The following is a 19,516-nucleotide window of genomic DNA, read 5'->3' as shown; positions in this document are numbered from 1 at the left end:
CGTTCGATCCCTCTCAATGCTCCCAGCCAGCTCAGGAAGTGCCACGCTCCGCACCGGCGCAGGCAAACCGCGGCGGTCTGAGCAGCCCGCCCACGACCTAACAAGGAGTCCATGGCGGAGTCCGGGTTCGAGCCCTGGCCGCCCTGCTTTGGAGTCCCTGAGCTCTCCTGTCGCGCCAGGCTCCCTTAGGAGTAAGGAACCACCCTAGGAACAGAACCAGCTGGGGATACTAACATACCACGAGGTTCACACACGGACGGGGGAGGGCCCTCAGCGGCACTAACGCCAATCAGGCTCCAGAACCAAAGGGTGCCCATCGACGGGACGCTCATCTTTAGGGGCTCCCCAGCGCTGAGCCCCAGGAGACCCTAAGACAGGAGCAGAGGAGTGGGGCGTGGGGGCTTCTCTCCCTCGTCATAGAGACATCAACATCACTGGCAACTGCACAGTGCCAACCGGCCGGGTCCGGAACCCTCTGACTTTAGGGCCTCTTCTCTCAGGCCGGTCTAGCCGCGACTGTGCCGATGGGCTGTGGGTTATCAGCCCCATCGACGGACGGAGAAACTGAGGGAGGGGAGCACGGCTCTCCCGAGGGCCTCCTCCCCACAGAACTAGCCCCGAATCTGGGTCAGGAGTGGGGCTGGCTGCTCCAGCCGCTGATCAACCCTGGCGTGCTAGAGTCAAGGATGAATATTCATGAGCCCGTCCGGTTGTACACTTTCATTTCTGGCCCAAATTAATAATTTACCACGGCGTTTCATAAAAACCAGGCATAGCTCATTAGCAGCTCCCCACAAGGCACTGGCGTCGCCCCACGGATGCCGCTGAGGGGGCTGGTCTTCCTGCCGGGACGGATAAAAGTGCCCCCGCCTCGAGGGACGGCCCTCATCCACGCAGGGCTGGTGAACCTGAAGCGGGGGGGCCCCTCTGCCCAGGAAGGCGCCCGAACCTGAACCCGAACCCGATCCCGAACCCGAACCCGCCCCGGAAGGTGCCGTCAGAGCGCCCGGCCTCTGCTCCACGGAAGCATCTCGAGGACACTTTCGAAGCTGACTCTGGAAGAGCACGAAATCTTCTCCCCTCCCTGCGAAAGGCCAGGCCACCACCGCCGGCCCGGAAACGGGGACCGCAGGTGGGTGGGCCGCGATCCCACACGTGCCCAACGTGGCGTCGTAAGTGACACGGCGTGACCCGCCCCGGGGCTAGATCCTAAGAGGCCGTGCAGTTTCCCCCTTGCGGGCCAGGACATCCGCCTCTGGAGCCCCGAGCTGCCTCCTAAGAAGTACCAGCTCTCCCGGGGCCACCAGGTCGTGAGGAAGCCCAAGCCACACGCAGGGGTCACGGGGAGGCAGCCGCGAGCCACCAGCCAGCACGAACCGCCGGGCACGAGCGCGACAGGCCCTCAGAGGGGTCCAGGGGCTGGCCGCCGAAACCCCTCTGCGTCCAGCGGTCCTTGTCCCGGGGCAGAGACCAGCTGTGCCCGCCGCGCCCTCTGTGAGCTCCTGAGCTCAGCCGCGACATCCACGATTATCGCTCCATGTGGTCACACGCGTGCTCACGGACACTCCCTCCGTCCCAGCCCGGGCGGCCTGGTGCCCCGCACACCCACGCACCCGTCCCCCGGCTGCCCGTCTGGTCTGGCCTGCCCACCCCTGCCCGGGCATCCTGTGGTTGGTGCTGCAGTGGAGACGGGTTGAAATCCATCTGCCAGTGGAAACTTCCCAAAAGGGAAAGGGGGGGGGGGGGCGGGTGACACCTTTGTCCCTGGGCCCTGAAGATCCAGCAGGCTCCTGATACCGTTCGCACTCATTCCCAGAGGGGTGGGGGGCAGCCTGTGTGAACCGCCCCCCCACCCCACCGCACCCCTCCCGCACGCAGCTTGCCGCCCTGGCCTCACCTACCCAACTGCTCCCCCAGCAAGCAGCCCGCCCGCTGGGCCCCTCCAGTGAGCTCGATTAAGACCCAGGCACTGTCTCCTCCCCCTTTCTTTATGTTCCCCGCCCGCCCCCCCCCCTTCCTCTTGTCAGATAATCACGGGAAACCAGCAAACGGTTGACAGTTACCAAGGCAACAGAAGTTAGGACTGGCGAGAAGGTCTAAAAGCTAATCCTAAATGAATTATAGGGCAAGAGTGACAAGGGGGTGGGGACGAGTGGCGGGCAGCTTCAAAGGGGCCCCAGTGAAGGAGACAAGGTGCTGTGGGCCCTGGGGCTCGGCCACTCGCTGGAGGGTGACACTGGAGTCCTTCGGGGTGGGGAGGTCGGAGAAGGAATTCATTAAAAGGAAACCCTCCACGGAGGACGGTCCGGCAATGACACCCTTCATCCAAGAAGACGTAGGGTGCTGGGGTGCACCCGATTGGGCGTTTCTGACGGTGGGGGGCCGGGGGGGGGGGGACAGTGGGAGAAGAGCTGGGACCATCTGATCAAAGTGATTCTGTTTCTTCTTTACTTATTCAGAACTTGCCATCTTGTGACCAGGCCGCTGTGTGAGCCCCGGCTGGCCGACAGCCATTTCGGGAGTCTGAGCAAAGTGGCCCTGAACTCCTCGCTGGCCTGCCCAGCCCCACGGGGGCCGAGGGGCAGTGCCTTCCCCGCCCGGCCACTGCCCCTGTCAAGAATGACTCAGCCAGGTCTCTCGGGAAGGGCCCCCTTCTCGGACCCCAGTCCAGAGTCTGAGACACAGGCCCGTAGCCGGAACAGCCCCCGAAGCTAAGGGTCCTAGAGCGCTCGGTCCACAGACTGACCCATCGAGCGCTCACGCCGACCCCACTGGCGGCATTTGATAAACAAACACGCGAGGCCCAGAGAACAGAAGGAATCTGCCCAGAGCCACATGGCCAGTGGGGAGCAAAGGCAGAATTGAACCCAAGGCTCTCTGCCCAGCTTCCCTGCTGGTTAAGACCAGAGCTGCAGGGCCTGAGCTGGCCCCGCCCGCCAGGCAGAGCCCACGGCCGACCTCAGCCCTCAGCCCTCGGTCATTACCACCTCCTCCAGGAGGCCACCTGGAAGACGGGCTACCCTTCCTTCCCGATTCCTCTACACCCGGCTGCAGTGGCGATGGGCTGAAGCTGGGGGTGGGGGGCGGCTTTCACTCACCGAGGACCCCCTTCCAAGGAAATGTCAACCCCATTCCCAATCTTCCTCGGGAACTCAGCCACCCAGCGGCTCAGTTTGCATAGTCGGGACGAGGGTCAGACCAGTTGTCGCCCTGAACGAGTATGGGAATCCCCTGGAGGGCTCGTCGGCACACCGACTCCCAGACCTGCCTCGGGACGGTCGGGGGGGGGGGTCCCCCGAGAATCTGTACCTCTTGACAGCTCCCAAGCGGTGCCAATGCTGCTGGCTGGGGAACCCCGCTTTGAGAACCGCTGAGACGCTAGCCCACACTCAGCCTTGACTACTTTGACCTCTCCTTGCAGACGCCGGGCTCAGAGGCGCCCCCCAGCCCGCCCTCCTCCCGCAGGAGCCCCTCACTCGAAGGAAAGCCTCTGCTGGCTGCTGGAGCCATCTTCCCCAAACAGATGGGCCCAAGGCGGTCTGCCATCCAATCCGTCTCTACCTCCAGACTCTCCCCACCTCTCAGCGCCTCCACACTGCCAACCCAGTCTAGCCTGCCACCTGTCTCTCGCCTGGGGCCATGGCAGTCCCTGCACCCTGGTGTCCCTGCTGCCCCGACCGCCCGGAATCTACCTGAGCCCCGCAGCCGGAGGGGTGCTCAAGGGCAAGGCCTACGGCCCCACCTCTCATCTCTACCCTGCTCCCCACGGCACGTGCCTTGGCGCCCCAGGGCCTTTGCACATGCAGGACCCTTAGCCTGGGTCCTTGCCCCTCACATTTCACCAGGCTAACACCGACCTTTCCGGCCACCGGGATAAAGTAGCCTCCACCCACACTCCAGCAACCCCCACCCCCTCCCCTGCTCCCACGGGGGACACAGTGCGACGAGCTGGCCCCCAAACTAGCCGCTCCAGGAAGGGACGGCCCTCGGGGGCTTCACGGCTGTATTTCCACGCGTCTGGTCCGGTGCCTGGCGCGTTGTAAACCCGCGCTGAGAGAACAGAAAGAACCTCGCGGCTTTAAAGCCCTGGGTTCCCCCCACCCCTTGCAACACAATCCAACTCAGGTGTCACTGGCCTTATGACACCAAGACCCTCCAAAATGTGGCTCCCACCCACCCTAGGGGGTCATTTCCTCCCCCACTGCTTTATTCCGCCTCACCAAGCTCTCCCCTCCCTCTGAAAGTATCCTTCCTGGGAGGCCCCCGGCCCCTGCAGGGGTCAGCTCTGCTTCCCAGCTGGGCCCTGTCTGCCCTGCCCCCTGGTCCGGACGCATCTGTCTGGCCTCTGGGGTCTGGAGCCCACAGCTCTCTGAAGGGCGCACAGGCTTCAGAACCCCGCCACTAGATGGCACTGCCGAGCCCCAGGGTAGGAGTGGCCGCCTTCCCTCTCAAGGGCCCGACAGGTGAGGGTGGGGGGGGGGCCGCCCGCGGGTAGGAAGGCCAGCCCCAATGTCCCCTCCTCCCCACGGCCTCTCAACACTGCCTCCACCTCCAGCTTAATCCCAACAGTTGCCTCCCCTGTGCTTCCAGAAGATTCTGCACACACCAGCATTTGTGCCCCTGGACTTCTCAACCCGCACGCCTGCGACCACCAGGGTGGGAATGGCCGGCGCTCAGTCCCCAGCACTCCGGAGGCACCCTGAACACGCAGCTTTTCTGTTCTTGTTGGTTCAGCCCTCTTCACTGTACCAGCCTCCTTCCACTCAGCCTCACCCCCTCGGTGGTCCTCCCTTCCAAGGCCGGCCTTCAATGCCACCTTCTCCGAGGAGCCTTCCTGGGTTTCCTCCACCAGGGTGATCGCAGGAGACCCCAGGGCACTCCGTCCTCGTTCGCCTCCCTCCCTGTTTGTTCCCGGAGCAGGCAGGGGACAAGACACAGACCTCCTTTGCCGCTCCCGCCAACGTAGGTCAACAGAGTGCAGGGCCTGGCAGCCCGCAGGGGGAGCCTTGCCCGGCTGGGGGAGGGGGCACAGACCTGTTCTGTGCCCCAGGAGGGGAGAACGGGGTCACATGCACACATGTGTGTCTACGTGAAAAGCAACATTCTAAGAACCCAGGCCCCGTAGGAGACCACCAAACGGAGAGAAGGGAGGGGCTGGGCCATCTGACCTCTGAGGTCCCTTCCAAGTCCAATGTTCCGTGACTTCCCAACCCTGCAGGCCATTAAGCAAGTGGCCAAATGCCCACTGGGCGGCGGTCCAGGCCTGGTCAGAGGGCGCTTCCTGTCTCTCGGCAGGAGGAAGACAGGGCAGCCGCTGCTCCTTCCAGGCCGGGGGCTTCTGGGACGGGGTGGACTCGGGCTCTGGGGGCGAGATCTGGACCTGGCTTAACTCAAACCCGGCCAGCCCACACCAGCACCCCCTCCAGCTTCCAGCTTGGCTGCGATCTGGGCTGAGGGTAACCACCAATCCCAGCCAGAGCTGCGGAGGGCCTGGCATCAGTGGGAAAAAGCCAGAAAAACGCATTTTCCCCCTCAAGACTTGTAAAAAAAAAAAAAAAAGTCTCACTGATTTTTTTTTTCCCTTTTACCCCAAGCTCTCACAGCTCTAAATATGCCACACTTAGTAATTTTACGAGCAAAGCAAGCTATACATCACACGGTTTTATGTTCCTAAATTAACAAAAGGACTTTAAATCTATATGGAGCTCTTAAAAACACACAAAAAAGCACGGCATCCATTTTTATTCCCTCACCCCCAAATTCCCTCTTCCCTTCTAATGTACTCACCCCCCCCCCCCGGCCCCCACCCCATGGCTGCAAAATTTCAGCTGATTGTGTAGCTAGACCACCAAGGAGAGACAATCCCAAATATGGATGAGCGACTGCTTTGCTGACATCCTCAAACATGGGGCTCCGCCACCCTTTGGGAAAGGCTACTTTAGGGGTGATAAAAGCCTGATTTTTTTCTTTTTTTTCCTGCAAAGTAGATGATGAGAGGACGTCCCCTTGTAAACAAAGAGGCCCCGTCCACCGACCCGATGTCACCAAAAGTCTAAGGAGAATTACGAGCCTTGTTTTCTTAGCTGCAAATGCCAGGGTAGACCAGATGACTGGAGGGGCCCGTCCACACTTGCCCCTGGGGGCGGGGGGGGGAGGGGGGGTGGGCATGCCATGTCCACATCCAGGGGCAAGTGGGACAAGGGCTATGGAGCACCAGACTTGGAAAGGCAGCCCAGGTCTACAGGCTTCATCCTACAGGCTCGGCCTCTGGGAGCTGGGTGGCCCTGGCCAGCTGCCCCTCGAGCCTCCCACTGCCCCCTGCACCCCTGCACCGGAGGAAGAGAATCACCCTGCCCCAGTCGAGGGCAGGAATCCAGGAATCATAATGACTCTTTGCTCCAGGAGCATAAAAGAAACTTTTCCTGACTCCAAGAGTCAAGGAGATAAGAAGCAGGAGAGTTTCCAAGGGGGCTGTATCAGATTCCCACCCATGGAGTAACAACAACACATTTAAGCAAGGAAAAAAATCTTAATGAGAACCAAATTGAGCAGGGGGGTGGGAACCAGAGCAGGCCCCTCGGAGAAGGGCTGGGCCACAGCTGGGACAAAAGGCCCCTGGCTTTCCCAGCCGACAGATGGAAATGTGGCAGCCCCTCCCCAGGTCTCAGGGGTATCAGAAGATTAATTAGTGACTGCCTGGAAAGTGCTAGATGGGAGCCGAAATGCTTGTCCCCGCTGAGTTTCTGAGCTGTAAATAAGCAGCTTTCTCAATCACAACCGAAATAGCAATGTTGTCCTTTTATCTGACTCAGATCCCTGTAGGCCCAGCCTGCCCCCAGAGCAGGCCTTGGGTGGTTCCAGAGCCCGCCCCAAAGCCACGGCTCTGCTAACCGCCCAGCAGCTTCCCAGGTCAGGCCAGAAGCCGGGCCTGAGCTCCATCACCCCCCCTCCCAGCTCCGCCCCCCCCCCCCCAGCAGACACCTGAGGACAGGGGAGGTGGGGGGAAGGCTGGCGGCCTGCCCTCGCCTCCAGGCCCCTCCAGCCCCCTCCATCGGCCCAGGTGGGCCTGCGCAGGGACCCACACCCAGCCTCAGGCAGCGGTCTGGGCGCCCAAATCAAATCCAGGCAGCTCCCCACAGGCGGCCTGGGCACCCTCAGCTCCCCGCAGGGGAAGCCCAAGTCCCTTGCAAGCCTGTCAAAGGCTCGGGAGGCTGCTGGGGGCAAGGGAAGTATTCTGAGGGGGACCCAGAATCTCTGAGAGCAGCCACCAGCAGGCTGTGTGGCTTTGGGCCAAGCCCCAGCCCTCTCTGGGCCTCAGTTTCTTCCCTGGAGTTGGAGTGTCCTTCCCAGCAGTGGACAGTCAATCCCGAGGGGCAGCCTGGGTCACCCAGAGTTCAGCATGAGGCCGGGGTGGGGTTAGCTGACAGCTGGGGAGTCCCCCCCCACCCCCCGCCCCGCCGTGAACTCCAGGAACAAGATAAGGGGGCCGGCAGGGCGCCATCACCACCACCACCAACGGCCAATTCCCTCCCTCGCTCTCCTTCAACAAATATTTATTAAGCAGGGACTCTGGAGCCAAACTGCCTGCCGTCACAGCCTGGCCGAGCTGCCGACTGTCCACTTGACCGCAACCTCGCCGTGCCTCAGTGTCCTCAGCTGGCAAGGGCGGGGGGGGGGGGGGGGGTCACACGAACACCATGTCTGCGACGGAGCGGGCACCGCGCAAGAAGAGCCTCCACCACCCGTCCCTCCTTGTTGTGTTTGTTGTTGTCGTCACTGGCCTGGCGCCGAGCTGGGCCTCAAGGAAGCACCCGGTCGCCTCCCGCACGGAGTTCGCAACCTGGTGGAGTTCAGGAAAGGGGGTAGCTGGGCGCACGAGCACACAGAACCGGAAGTTTTCCGAGAAGCACTGGAGACCCCACCCATCCGCCAGTCCCCAGCTCCCTTCCCACGGGTACCAGCCCTGACCTCTGCCAGGGAAGGATGCAGAGGTCAGACGCTGTGTCCCGGGGGCCAGGGGTCGGGCCCAAAGACGTGAGTTCAAGTCCCAGTCCAACCACTAAGGAGCCCTGTGAGTTTCTGCAAATAATTCCACCTTACTAATGATAATTTGGAGGGTACCTGGCTGGCTCAGTTGGTGGAGCATGTGACTCTGGATCTCAGAGTCGTGGGTTCCAGCCCTATGTCGGGCCTAGAGCTTACTTAAATAGTAATAATTGGGGGGGGGGGGGGAGCACCTGGGTGGCTGAGTCCATTAAGCGTCCGACCCTCGATTTCGGCTCTGGTCACGACCTCACAATTCGTGGTTCAAGCCCCCATATCCGGCTTCATGCTGACAGGAGCCTGCTGGGGATCCTCTCCCTGCCCCTCCTCCGCTCACCTGTGTGCGTGCCCTCTCTCTCTCTCAAAAATAAATAAGCGTAAAAAAACATGGTAATAATGTTTATCATAGCTATCACTTGCTAAGTGTTAACTTCATCGCAGGCACTGTCCTCGGTGCCCTGTAAAAATTCGCACATTTAATCCCTTATACCAGATGTCAGCAAACTTTCTCTGAAAAGGGCCAGACGATAAATATTTCAGGCCTGACCAGCCTTGTTGCAACTACTCGACACTGCTGTTGTAGCACAAAAGCTGCCTCGGACACTCCGTGAAAGAGGAGGCGTGGACAATAAAACTTTATTTACAAACACAAGCGGTGGGCCACAGATCGCCAACCCCTGCCTCGCACGGATACTGACTTGGATACACGTCTGGAGCCCATTGCACAAATGGGAAAATCGAGTCCCCGAGAGCTTAAGGCCGCCTGCCCGAGGTGGCAGCTCAGAAGGGGCGGAGGCTGCAAACGTGCCGCCACCAGCCTCAATCCTGTCTCGGGTCCAACAGGAACAGCAGTCTGTGAACTGCCCCCGGGCGGGAGGTGAGGGCCGGAAGGGCAGGTTCTGGGCCCTGGGCTCTGCAGTCGCAGAACAGAACCGGGTCCCAGAAGCTCCAGAGCACTGGTACCAGACCTCTGCTGTAAGGGGTGCCACCAGGCCCCTCTGTCCCGGGGCAGTGTGGGGGGCAGTGGCCAGTTGCACACCCCAGCTCCGTCCTAAGCTGGTCGAATCCCCTAGCTCCTCGGAGCCTCACTTTCCTCATCTGTGAAATGGGCAGGCACCAGCACCCACCTCAGGGGTGGGAGTGAGATTCACAGGGGGGACTGCTGCAAAGCACGCCCGAGGGGGCCTGACAGGGGTCAGGACAACCAGGCCTCCCTTTGACTATCACCTTGACTACTCTGAGCTGACAGAAGCCCAGAGAAGCGAAGGCATCTCCCCACGATTCTTCTCAGTTGAGCCCCTATGCTCTGACGCCACAATCCTAACGTACAAAAACCCTAGTAGGAGAATTTAAAAAGGGAAAACTTGAGAGACAGAGAGAAAGAGGGGAGAACCGGGTGACAGCCCCCCCCTGCACAGGCCGAGGAGGACTTGAGCCCTGACCTCCCCCGGGGGTCCAGACCTGCCTTCTTCACCCCGCTGCCCCCGAGGGCTTAACACCAGCCAAGACTGATTTTCCTTAATTGCTTCGAATTTCCTAGCCTGACACTTCCTCCTTTTTTTTCAGAGGCTCCAAGAGTAAATAGAAAATCGGTCACCTGATGAAGTATGTTCCAGCAGGCGTCCAATGGCAGGTGAAGTAGGGTGTGGATTACAAACACCTGTGCTTTCAAGACGCCCTGTACTTAAGAAGATTCATTCTTGCCACAAACATGTACTGTGTCTACAAGGCAAGGCGCAGCACTGGGGGGGGGCTATAGATACAGAGGAAGGAACTGTCCCTGCTTCCCCCCCCCCAGCAGCTCCCCGTGCAGGGGGAGTGGGGGGAGGCCAACTAACTGAAAAGCAGCCACAGCAGCAATGCTACAGCCACAGCTTGGGTTCCAGGAGCCCTGATGCATCCATCTCCCCAGCTCGAGGCTTTCTGGTATCTTCCTGTGGGGGGGGGGGGGGAGGGGGGACACGGCTCTGAGCACCGCCCCCGCTCGTCAGCCCCGGGGTTGGAACAGAACCCTTGTGCAAACTGGGGGTTCCCGGTTCTCATGTGCCTCAGATCCGCGAAGGGCCGTGTGGACGGAGGGGAAGAGCTGCACATGCATTGCAGGAAAAAGACCTCAAAAATAAAGCGCAGACCCTGAAAACGATTCTTCCTCACACAAGCGGTGGAGACAGTAAGCATGAAATGCAGACCTTGTCAGTTTCTGGGAAGGGCTGGGGCCCTACAATAGCCACAAAGCAGCTCAGAAAGAGTAACTGTACCCTTTTCACCCAGAACCCATCAGGCTTTCCTGCTTCTTTTTTTAAAGTCTGTGGGACACTTGGGCGACCTCTTCCCTTGACCTGGTCCAGGGCAGCAAGGGCCAGATCCAGAAGAGCTGGGTCCTGTCCAGGCCATTCCTCCCCCCCCCCCCCCCACGCTCCTCCCAGGGACTGCAGGGGTTCTGTGGGAGCCTCGGCCAAAGTGACAGGGGTTCCTGAACGTGCAGTGAAAAAACCCAACACCCAGCCACCTGCACCTTTCCCCAGCAAAACAGTGCAGAAATTACCCTCCGCGGCCAGCCTCTTTCTGCAGAATTTGAGAAGCCCCCACAGGAGCCCAGGAAGTTCCCCTTCTCCCTGCAGCACCCCAGTCTCCCCTCCCCCAGATCCACGGTGGCCCCAACTTCCACGGGAACTGTGTGAACTCCCAAAGACGAAACTCTCAAAGCAAAGAAGGGAAAATAGAAACAGCTTGTTCCCAGTACAAGCTGTCACTCGCTGCCATGCCTTCCTGACCTGCGCGCCAGGGGCCCAGGGAGGGCAGGCCTAGTCAGTTGCTCCTGACCCCGGGGGCACTGGAAGGGAGTGACAAGGAGGCAGCCCGAGGGCCTAAGGATCACCAAGGCTCCTGCCTCCCTCTCCAGGAACCCCTGGCTTCCCGGCTTCCCCTTAGCCTCCATGTAATTATTTTTAAGGTCGCAAAGTCCAAATAAGGTGAACTCAAGAGGGGCTCCCCAAACCTCCTGCTGTCACCCCCTCTCCGCCCCTCCACTCTGGGTTACAAGCACGACTTGCCCCGAAACAGAAAGTTACACGGCAGGCTGCTGTCAGCGCGCAGGAAGGTTAGGGAAACAGGAAGCCACGCCAACCACCCTCCGGAGCTTCCCCGGCCCCCTCCTCCGACCTCGGCAGGAACAAAACCTTCCAGGGAAACCCGGGCAGGAAGGGGGGCGGGGGGCAGGCGCGCCACGCTCGCGCGCAAGGGGCCGGCGGGAGGCAGAGGAAAATAAGCCCCAGGCTGGGGGCGGGAGGGGGGCGCTTGCCACCCGATCGGGGCGGCCTGCGGCAAAGTAACTTCACACCCGGTGCTTAATTCACCTTGGAAGGCAGCGCGCCCCGGCCGCTCGCAGCGCCGCCGCGGCGGAGCCGGCTCGGGGCAGACAAAAGGAGCGAGACGCGCAACCCCCGGCGGCGGCGCGGTGGGGGCGGCGGGCCGGGTGGGCGCTCCCCGCCGCACGTAGCGCACACACCGCCGGCTGGACCGCAGCGGGAGCGGCGGGGCCGCGCGCGCCCGCCCGCGGGGGAGGGGGGTGTGTGTGTGGGGGGGGGGGGCGCTCGGCCGACCCACCGCCCCGACCCGGGCTGTGCGGGTCTGGGGGGGTCGGGAGGGGTGGGGGGTCCGGGACGCGCCGGCGCCGCGCGGGACCCGGGGAGGCGCACAGCTCGCTTACCTGGTAAGTAATACAGTGGCGGCTTCAATCCAAACATGATTCAAATTAGAATTCCATAGTGGCCAGAGAGGGATGAAGAAGGTAAAAAAAAAAAAAAAAAAAAAAATTTTTTTTTTTTAACCCAGCAGTGAGACAAAAAGGGCCGTCCAAGCCCAGGCGCTCAAAAATGTCCAAAACAATAAAATAAAGACAGAAGAGAGATCCCGAGAGCGACGGAGAAAAATGTCTTTTTCTTCCCTTTTTTTTCCCCCTCCCTAAGATGATGAAAAGGCTCTCTCTCGGGCCAGCGCCCGGGCAGTTTCGGCCACCTCGGCCCGGGCAGATCCACAATGGGGTGACTGACGACCGAGGACGGGCCGGAGCCTCCACGGCTGCCCGGTGTCTTCGCCGCGTGTGTATTTTCTGCCTTTTGGACTTGAGATGCAAATAAAAAAAGGAGGGGGGCGCACGGCGGAGGGAAGCAGGCGGGAGAGCGGAGAGGAGCGCGAGAAAAATAAAGGGGGGAGGTGAGGGTGATGAAATTGGGGGGTTAAGATCTTCAGGGATTACTCATTTGAAAGAAAAAAAGGAGAGAGGAGAGGGAGAGAGAGAGAGAGAAGCAGCCCCAAGACGTGCGAGTAGCAATCTCTCCTCCATTCAGCCATTTGAATGTCAAGGGCGAGGGTCAAGGGACCTGTTTCCAACAGGGTTTCACGTTCAGAACCAGAAGGAAAAAGGAAGGGGGGGCGGCGGGAGGGGGTATCTCTTGTTGCCAAGGAGAAATCGGCTTTGTTTTCGTTTCCCCTTAGCTACTGGGTGAGGAGGGGCGGGGTGGGGGAAGAGGAGGAGGGGGCGAGCGAGAGAGGGGAGAGGAGAAAATTAATACCCAAACAGCCAAGAAGTACCGAGGGGGAGATTTCTTCTCGTAAATAAAAGAGGCAGCGATTGCAAACAAGTCTCCGGCAGGAGAAAGCAGGCCGAGGAGCCGGCTCCCCTCCCCCTCTCGCCACCAACAACTCCCCCCCCAAACCTTTTTCTTTTTTTCTTTTTTTTTTTTTTTTTTTTTTTTTTGGTTATCTCCCCGGGCCGGCGTCCCACCACTGACTCAGAGAGCAGGGGTGGGGGAAGGAGGAGAAAGAACTCGCGGGGGCTCGGGCGCCCGGGCAGAAGGAGCAGGAGGAGAGCGGGGAGGCGAGAGCGCACGGCGGTGGAGAGCCCCTCGATCAATTTTCATGCAAGAATCATTATCGGTAAATTGGAAAGCTGGCTGCCTGACAGCAGATTTGTCTCCCCTAATGAAAGCGAAAGGGTAGGGGCGCAGCGGCGGGCGGCTGCAGGCGGCGGCGGCTCCTTCCGTCTCTACGCGGCGTCTTCCAAGAGCTCCATGCTTTGCAGGGCGATAATAATAGTTTCACTTGCGAGCTTCCCCCAGCGCGGCCGCCGAGCCGGGCAGCGGATCCGTGCGGACTAGGATCGGGGCGCCGAGAGCTGGGCTCCCCTCTCCAAACGCGGGGAGGCTGCCGTTGCTGGCAGCGGGGCGCTCCGCTCTGCCCCAAAGCGGGGCCGTTTGCAAACAGTGGGCGGCTGCGGGCGCCGCCGGGCCCCCCTCGGCTGCCCAACTCTGCGCTCTGGCCGCCGGCCCGCCCTCCCCACCCACGGCTGACAGCTGCGGGAGCCGGAGTTCACCCGCCGCCGGGGCCTGGGAGGAGAATCCCCAAACCGTGCCCGGGGAGTGGGGCGGGGTGGGGGGGGGGGGAGCTCTGGCCCGCCTTTTGTGAACCCACGCGGGACTGCGGAAAGGCACACACCGCCCAGCCCGGGTGAGCTCCTAAGGCGGGCGGCTTCTTTCTCTCCTTTTCTCTTCCTCGCACCCCACCCTTAAAAATCCCTGTTGCAAGTGTAATCAAATGCCTGATACCTTCTTCCACACTCTCCCTGCACTGGTGCATTATCAGATCCGGAAAGGCATGCTTCCAGGCAAATAGACCTAATAAATGCTATTACTGGGATTCTGCAAGCCCCGGCTGCACCATAGTAACGAGAGCCCTGGCTAATTTGGTTTAAGAGAACGATCAACTGCACAGAGTGTGTGTGAGTGACTGTGTGGAGTCTGTATCTCTCCTCCCCACGCCGCCTCTCTTTCACACCAGCTCAAGAAGGCCCCATGTGATAATTCCCCAAATCGAAGGGGAAAAAACCCTGCCGCCAAACCACATCCTGTGCGCTCATTGTCCAGCCCAGCGATTTTAAAGAGACAGGATCCCTTTACCCACGCCCCCACACACTCTTTAACGCACGCTGCAAAGCTGCCTCTGGATGTGACCGTTTATTTTCAAGCCCTTTCACCTTCCGAAGGGCCCCTCCGTGGCACAACCAGCCGGAATCGCGGCTGGGTGACACAGAGGGGTCACCTTTGACCCCAAATACAACCATCCAGGTTTGAGGAACAGACCTGAGCCCGCAGGTACGCAGGGCGGGGCTCCGCGGTCACGCCAGGCTTGGGTTCCTGCCAACGCTCTCCCGCCACTGCGTAAATCAGGGGTCCCCAGCGGCAGCCCGGGGGTCCCTTCTAAACGCGGCGGCTTCAGATGACAATTGAACTCCCGGAATATGATACTCTAGAGGAGAGCTCCGGAGGGCAAATTGGAAGACGTGGGGGCACCAGGCGTTCCTCCTGACCCCTCAATGCCACTCACCTCCCCCCCCCTCCCCCCGCCCGGAGGATCTTAAATGGGCTGGGCGGAGCGCACGAAGCCGAGAGAGAGGTGGCGCTCCGCCCCGCCGCCACCAACGGCTGGGTGGGTGCCGCACGCCGGCGGCTGCCTCCTCCGCCCGCTGGGCGGCCGGGGGTGCGAGGAGCATCTCTTAATCCCCTGCTCCCTCCCCCGCCCCCTGCGCCCCGCCCGGCGCCTCTCCCCGCGGGCGGCCGAGCGCGCGCGGTCACCCGGGAGGGCGCCGGGGCTGCTGACCTGGAGGAAACGGGCCGCGCGGGGCCGCCGGCGCCCGCCGCCGACATCTGGCCGCTCCGCCCCGCGCTGACCCCGGAGGTCGCGCCCGGCCCTCGGCGGCGGCGGCCCTTTGTTTCCGGGGCTGCGTGGCGGCGCGCTCGGCGCTCCCCGCACCTCCCCCTGCGCCTGCCGCCGCTGGCGGCCTGGCGAGGGAGACAACGGCCCCGGCGCGGTGGGGTCGGGGTTCGGCACCTGCGCGCCCCCCCCCCTCCCCCGCACCCCGCCCCCGGCTCGGCTCGGCTCGGCCTGGGCCGGGATCCCAGCTTTCGCCTCCCCTCCATTTATCACCCACTTATCACAGGCACACTTGATAATCTGCGCCCCTCTGGGAGTGGGGGGCACCGGGGCGCGCACGGGAGGGCCCGGCTGAGCGGCCGCCCCCTCCAAGTGCGTCTTAAGCTTGGAGAATCTCTGGTCCTACTTTGGGGAAAAAAAATTTTTTTTTAACTATTTTTAAAAGACCCTAAACTATCAGTTTCTGTTGTCATTCTTTTATTGGTTTTTAATTCTCCGGGATTACAGGAACAACCTAGTAATTAATACTAAACCTTCCTCTACTGTATATGCTAATGGCAGGAGCCATAAAAATTAATTTGCAAACATGTCATTACACAATAGCTGTACAGGCAATAAACCTGTAATTATGGGCCAATCACAGGCAGGGTACAGAGGGAGGGATGTTCCCCCAATCCACTGGGTGCCCCCCTTCCCCTGCTAAAATGGGGAAGGTGGTGCCAGAAAGGAGCTTGCCTTCTGAGAGCCACCTGTGGAGAACGCCGCCAGCCCCAGGGGAATGCCAAAGGGGTTTTCGGTCTCCAGCTCCAACTGGCCTGGCTTCTACGCGAGGGCCTCTGGACACAGCCAGTCGGGGGCCCTCCAGGACTGAAACAGGGCGGGGGAATCAAGGCAGAGCCTGGGGGAGGCTCCCCGCCAGCCCGGCTGGTGGGGGGGCGAGCCGTAAGAGGGGGGTAGGAGGCCCCACACTGGTGGGCCAGCACCAGCCTCTCCGCTTCCCCGAGGAAGGCACACATCTCTCCCTATGAGCATCTGAATGCCTGCATTGAATTATCTCAAAAGCCCAGGCCAACCCCTAATTGCTTTTGGCCACTCCCCGGGGAAGAAGGTGAGAGCTGCTGGAGTCTAGTGACACCAAGCCTCCTTTGGCCCCGGGTCTAGGCGGCTTCACGTAGGTTGGTGACATTTCCTGGTGACAGGGACATCTGTACGGGAGGAAAAGGTGAGCGCCACTAGGGGAGGGCGGCTGCACCACAGCTCCTGACCCGAAGCCAAAACAGCTGAAAAATAGAAAGCAAAACCCCCACCGTGCCAAGCAGCCTGCTTAGCGGGCAGACTGTCCGCTGAATGGCTCGCTTGTTTGCCATAATGTGGCTGAACGATGAGCTGGAAGGATTTTCCCTTTCCCACTGGCCCTTGTGGCTTGGCTGTGGTTTTTGGAACTCCTCACTATGGCCATTGAGTCCCAGGGGAGCCGCCCCGCCTCTGAGGGTGGCGATGGCCTGCCGGGGGGGGGGGGGGGGGGGGGGGAGGCGGGGAGAGGGGAGGGGCAAGAAGGGCAGCCAGTCTGGGCCACACCTGGACCAGGTGAGAAGGGCAGAACCTCATGGGGATTCCGTGCAAGGACAGGACATCTCTCTCCACCCCTGTCTTCTCTTAGAGGCCGGTCGTGGCAACGACCCTCCGCCTCTGTATCAGCTCACCTCTGGGGAAAAGGAGGGCATTTCTAGAAAACAGGCAGGAAGGGGGGCAGGCTGAGCTTCCAGGGCCCCTTCTTACAGCTGGGACCACCGCCCGGCAAACTCGCTCCCCACTGCCTCCCTGAGAGCCCCCTGCCCACGCTGTCAGCCAACCGAGGGTCAGAGGGCACGCTGGGCCTTGTCCAGGGCAGGGTGCAAGGAAAAGAAAGCTGCTGCATTTCTCAAGGGGAAAGCAAGCCGGGGGCTGCCGGCTGCTTCCCTGGAAGCCGAGTGGAGCCCCCTAGACACCCACTCTGAAGATGCAGGGCCCCCGCCCGCCCCTCCCCTGCGGCTCCTTCAAAATGGAGGGGGCCCAGACTCCCCCTAGCGGGGCTGCTGTCGCCACGGCGCGGGGACGGAGACAGCCTCCCCGGCCAAGAGCGTCAGCTGAACGCCATAAAAATAGCCTCCCCACACGTGCTGAGGACACTGAGGCTGCAGCCGGGGTCTGGAGAGCACAGCCGGGCGGGGAGGGGGCCGGCTCCCGGGGCCTGCTGCCTTTGTGTCCCCACCGGCACGCCGGTGGCCACCTGGGCCAGGCCCAGAGGCCACCAGGCCACCACCACACCTGGAGGTGCTCCCCGGGGATCCCAGGAAAGGGAGCAGAGGGAAGGCCGGGAGCGTGGCTCACCTGAAATGCCCCTTTGGGTCTGCCCCCTCCACTTCCCTCTTTAGGATAATCGTGCCAGCTGATGTTTCCTGAGCACTCGGTCTTTGCCAGCTGCTGTGCTAAGCGCTTTTCACAGGGAACTCACTGGATCCTCATGACAATGCTGTTCAAGGTCACCATTAGGCGTTTCGTTTTCTAGATGAGGCACAGAGAGGTCGAGGGCCCCGCCCAAGGACACACAGCCAGTAAATGGTAGAGCTGGGATTTCAACCTGAGCTGGTTCCAGAGCCAAGGTTCCTAACCACCAGCTTCGAGCTGGGCTTGCCAGAGTTCAAGTTTCAGCTGGGGGGGGGGGGGGGGGGCCACCCACTGTGTGCCCTCAGGTGGTGACCTCACCATTTTGAACCTCAGTTTCCTCACCTGGAAGATGGGATGAAATGACTCCTGCATTCCGGGTTATCCAGGTGGAACCAGTAAGGACTCCATAAATACAGCTGTAATTACTCCTGCGTTTTGAAAAATAGCGATAATAACAGCCATTGATGGGGCCCCAGTACACCCAGGGCTCCGTGCTACGTGCTTGGCTAAGGGTGTTATCTTATCTGGCACCTGTCCCCACCCTGGGAGGCGGACCTACAGTGACCGTCACCCCATTTTGCACATGAGGACACCGAGGCCCCTGGACCTGAAGCCACTCACCCAAAGGGCACACAGGGAGCAGACACACCCACTGGCCCCGTCTGTCCCGCTCCAGTCCTTAGGTGACCGGACGGCGTGCGAATGTTCTAAGTCTCAAGACAGGCAGGTCTGAGAGGTCCGGACAGAAATGGGGAGGTGGGGGGGGGGGGGAGCTCCATCCAAGCATCCCTCCCGACGACATCTGCAAACCCAGGCCTGGCTCCCATCTTCGTGTGCTGTTCCCGCCTTTCCTCTCCTATCCCCCAGGGGCTCCAGTGCACGCCCAGGCTGTGCTGTCCCATCTTGTGGGGGGCCAGGCCTCAGGGGGCCTCCTCCAGCTAACCCCCGTGCCGTGGGTTGAACGGCGGTCCCGCCCAAACCCGCGTCCGCCTGGAACCTGCGATTGTGGCCACATTGGGAAAAGGAGTCTGTGTAGATGGAATTAAGTTAAGGACCTTGAGGTGAGGTCATCCTGGATTATCAGAGTGGGCCCTAAATCTGACGACAAGTGTCCTTCTAAAAAGACAAGAGAAGATGCATGCGGAGAGGCCACGCGAGGACGGAGGCAGAGCAACGAGGGACTCGACCACAGCCAGGGGGACACGTGGTGCCCCGGGAGCTGGAAGAGGCAGGCAGGATCCTCCCCCAGAGCCCTCGGAGGGAGTGTGTTGGGCCTGCTGATACCCTGGTCTTAGATTTCCGGCCTCCAGCAACCGGAGAAAATAAATCTCTGATGTTTTAAGCCACCCGGTCTGTGGTACTTTGTTACAGCAGCCACGGGGAACTAATACATTCTGTCGCTTTGTAGAAATGAATGCCCTCCGTGCTGCCAACCCAGGGAGGCCCTGGGTGGCGTCCAGGGCTGGACGCCATGGGCCTCAGGCCAGCGGGGTCAGCCTCTCCTTCAGGTCTGTAGCGAGGGCCTGGGTTAACATGAAGGGGCCAGGACCCCCGCACAGGTGCGTGGTCAGGTGGCCCGTCCTCCGCGAAGCTGCAGTCAACACCCACTGGGATGGGGAGGCTTCCCAGTGACCTGCCCACCCTCCCGTCTCCTCCCTGGTGACCCACATGTGCTGGCTGGGGTCTGGGCAGCAGCCTGGGCTGTAAGGGATCATCGGGTGTGGCCGTGTGCCCGGGGGACGGCCAACCAGCCCTGCCAGATCAGCCTATGAACCGAGGGCTTAGCTGGCCTTCTGCGTCCCAGCCGCCCCGTGAGGCCTGGGGTAACAATAGCAAGGAGCCCTCGCGGCCAGCTTTTCACCGAACCTGTTTCTCTCTCCTCTTGGGCTCAGACCCAGACGGTATTTCTTAGCCTCGCATGCACATGTGTGGGGCCGGATGACCGAGTGGTGGCCAAGAGAATAACTCACCACTCCCAGGCCTGGCCCCGAGCCACCTCCCGCGGGAGCCTCGGTGTTCTCCTTCTGGGTCTGCCTCCCAGATGTCCGCTCCCAGGACGACCCGGACCCACGTCTAAAACACGCAGCGCCCCCACCAGACCCCCCAAAGGTGGTTAAGAGCAGAGGCCCCTGACGCGGCCTCCTGCCGAATGTACGTCACGGGGACACCTGGTGGAGAATTACTCCTGTCTAGTTTCCGATGTGAGTCGGAAACCGTTCCTTGTAGTGCGATGAGCCGCTGGGACTCAGGGCCTTTGTTAGCCGAACACGTTACCAGTAGGTCCCCTTGACAGGCATCTACTTAATACCCAGCACTGCAGTGGGTACTTTAAGTG

The 19,516-nt window shown here is 61.1% G+C and overlaps 1 protein-coding gene across 6 annotated transcripts in view; it reads right to left on the bottom strand.

The window, feature by feature from the left end:
• Positions 1-19,516, bottom strand: part of GSE1 (Gse1 coiled-coil protein) — a 390,196-nt gene that overhangs the window by 89,519 nt on the left and 281,161 nt on the right. The window contains exon 1 of one of the 6 annotated variants that reach the window (XM_045439897.1): positions 11,753-14,137. The exons of the other annotated variants lie outside the window; for them this stretch is intronic. Coding sequence (XP_045295853.1) covers positions 11,753-11,789 — 37 coding nt within the window. The 5' untranslated portion in view covers positions 11,790-14,137. Of the gene's footprint in view, positions 1-11,752; positions 14,138-19,516 lie in introns of those variants that run through there. 6 annotated transcript variants of the gene reach the window in all.

Source organism: Leopardus geoffroyi, chromosome E2 (genome assembly GCF_018350155.1).
Source record: "Leopardus geoffroyi isolate Oge1 chromosome E2, O.geoffroyi_Oge1_pat1.0, whole genome shotgun sequence".
NCBI lineage: Eukaryota > Metazoa > Chordata > Mammalia > Carnivora > Felidae > Leopardus > Leopardus geoffroyi.
The sequence above is the reverse complement of the archived record's forward strand: the minus strand, read 5'-3'. Positions and strand labels throughout refer to the sequence as shown.